General features: G+C 64.8%; 2 protein-coding genes across 2 annotated transcripts in view; one reads left to right on the plus strand and one right to left on the minus strand.

Moving 5' to 3' along the window:
- The window catches only part of Ttc9c (tetratricopeptide repeat domain 9C), a gene marked incomplete in the record, with an annotated part of 6,962 nt that extends 6,176 nt beyond the window's left edge, over window positions 1-786 (minus strand). Inside the window, 1 exon segment of the mRNA XM_013510052.1 lies at window positions 1-786. Within this exon segment, the coding sequence (XP_013365506.1) occupies window positions 1-153 (153 nt within the window).
- On the plus strand, window positions 420-1,263 carry LOC106147617 (spidroin-1-like; the record flags this gene model as incomplete). The annotated part of the gene is given in 2 exon segments (XM_013510038.1): window positions 420-446; window positions 767-1,263. Coding segments are annotated over 2 exon segments (524 nt in total), but the record flags the coding sequence as incomplete, so codon positions are not given.

The following is a 1,263-nucleotide window of genomic DNA, read 5'->3' on the forward strand; positions in this document are numbered from 1 at the left end:
GGGCACGGGCGCGGGCGCCGGGCAGGGCTCCAGACCCCGCAGCTGCAGCAGCGCGCGGTGGTACCTGCCGGCGGCGGCGCGGAAGCGGCCCTCGCGGTAGCGCTGGTTGCCCTGCTCCTTCAGCAGCTGCGCCTCCTGCAACCGCGCCTCCATGGGAACCGCGAGGCGGCTCCGGGCGACGCAGGGGAGCGCGGGGCTCCGCGTCCCGACTCTTCTAGGTCCTTTCTTTCCCCCGCCGGCACCGAGCACGGAACCAGGGCCTTCGCACGGAGCTACACCCCAGCTGTTTTATTTTTTGTGAGACCAGACGGAGCACAGTCACAGGAACCCTGTTCCGAGCTCGCCAGCGCCCGCCCCTTCCTGCCTGAGCAGAGCCCGAGCCCGGAAGTCCCCTCGGGACTGCGTCTTCTGGGCGCAGCATGGGCCGATCGGTCCCCTCCGGCAGTGTAACTAAAGGGTCCCGCGCACTGCGCCACCGTGACCAATCAGAGGCGGCGCTGCGAGGCACTCCCGCAGGAACGATTAGCTTCCCAGAGGACTGCCTCGCCAATTAGAAAAATCCGGCCGATCAAGGTTGACCAATCGGAGCGGAAGATGGCAACTCAAGCTGGCCAATGACAGGGATGAAAGGCGGGGTCCGGGCGTCTGTTGCTGGGTAGAAGTTGAAGCGTTGAGAAAAAGAGAAGATATTACTGTATTTTTGGGTTCTGAAGGGCCCTTTTGCCAACAAGTCACATAAACAAGTATTAGTGAGTTTTCATGTTAGATACAGTTTCCCTCCGGCTTCTCTTGTTACTTTCACAAAGATGCTGCTTGCACAGATTATAGTGACTTGACGCCGCTAAGACCGGAAGTGAGCAAGACTACGGGAGGCGAGAGGCTGCGAGGTGCGCGCATAACGCCTGCGCAGGGCTCCAGGCTAAAGTACGGAAAGCCGGGCGCAGACACGCTTCCGGGCTACGAGGCACTTGAGCCGCAGCCAGCCCGGCCCGTTCGGGCCGTGCTGCGGCTGCGCGGTAAAACTCCCGGCGCTGATTGGCTCACTGGTCGAGGGGGGAGGGCGAAAGCGGCTGTGGGCTCTGTCGTCCGAGCGCGCGCTCTTGGTCCAGACCGAGGCGCCGGGAGAGAACCCGCTCCTCGCTGCGTCGTTCTGAGCCCCGCAGGCTGCGGGGGGAGCGCGGGAGGAAGGCGACACTGCTGCCTCGCCGCGGACACTCCCTCGCTAGCTCGCGCGGGCCCCGCGCCGGCGCGGGAGGCGGAGGC

This window comes from Chinchilla lanigera, unplaced genomic scaffold (genome assembly GCF_000276665.1).
Source record: "Chinchilla lanigera isolate Chin_1 unplaced genomic scaffold, ChiLan1.0 scaffold00198, whole genome shotgun sequence".
NCBI classification, from domain to species: domain Eukaryota; kingdom Metazoa; phylum Chordata; class Mammalia; order Rodentia; family Chinchillidae; genus Chinchilla; species Chinchilla lanigera.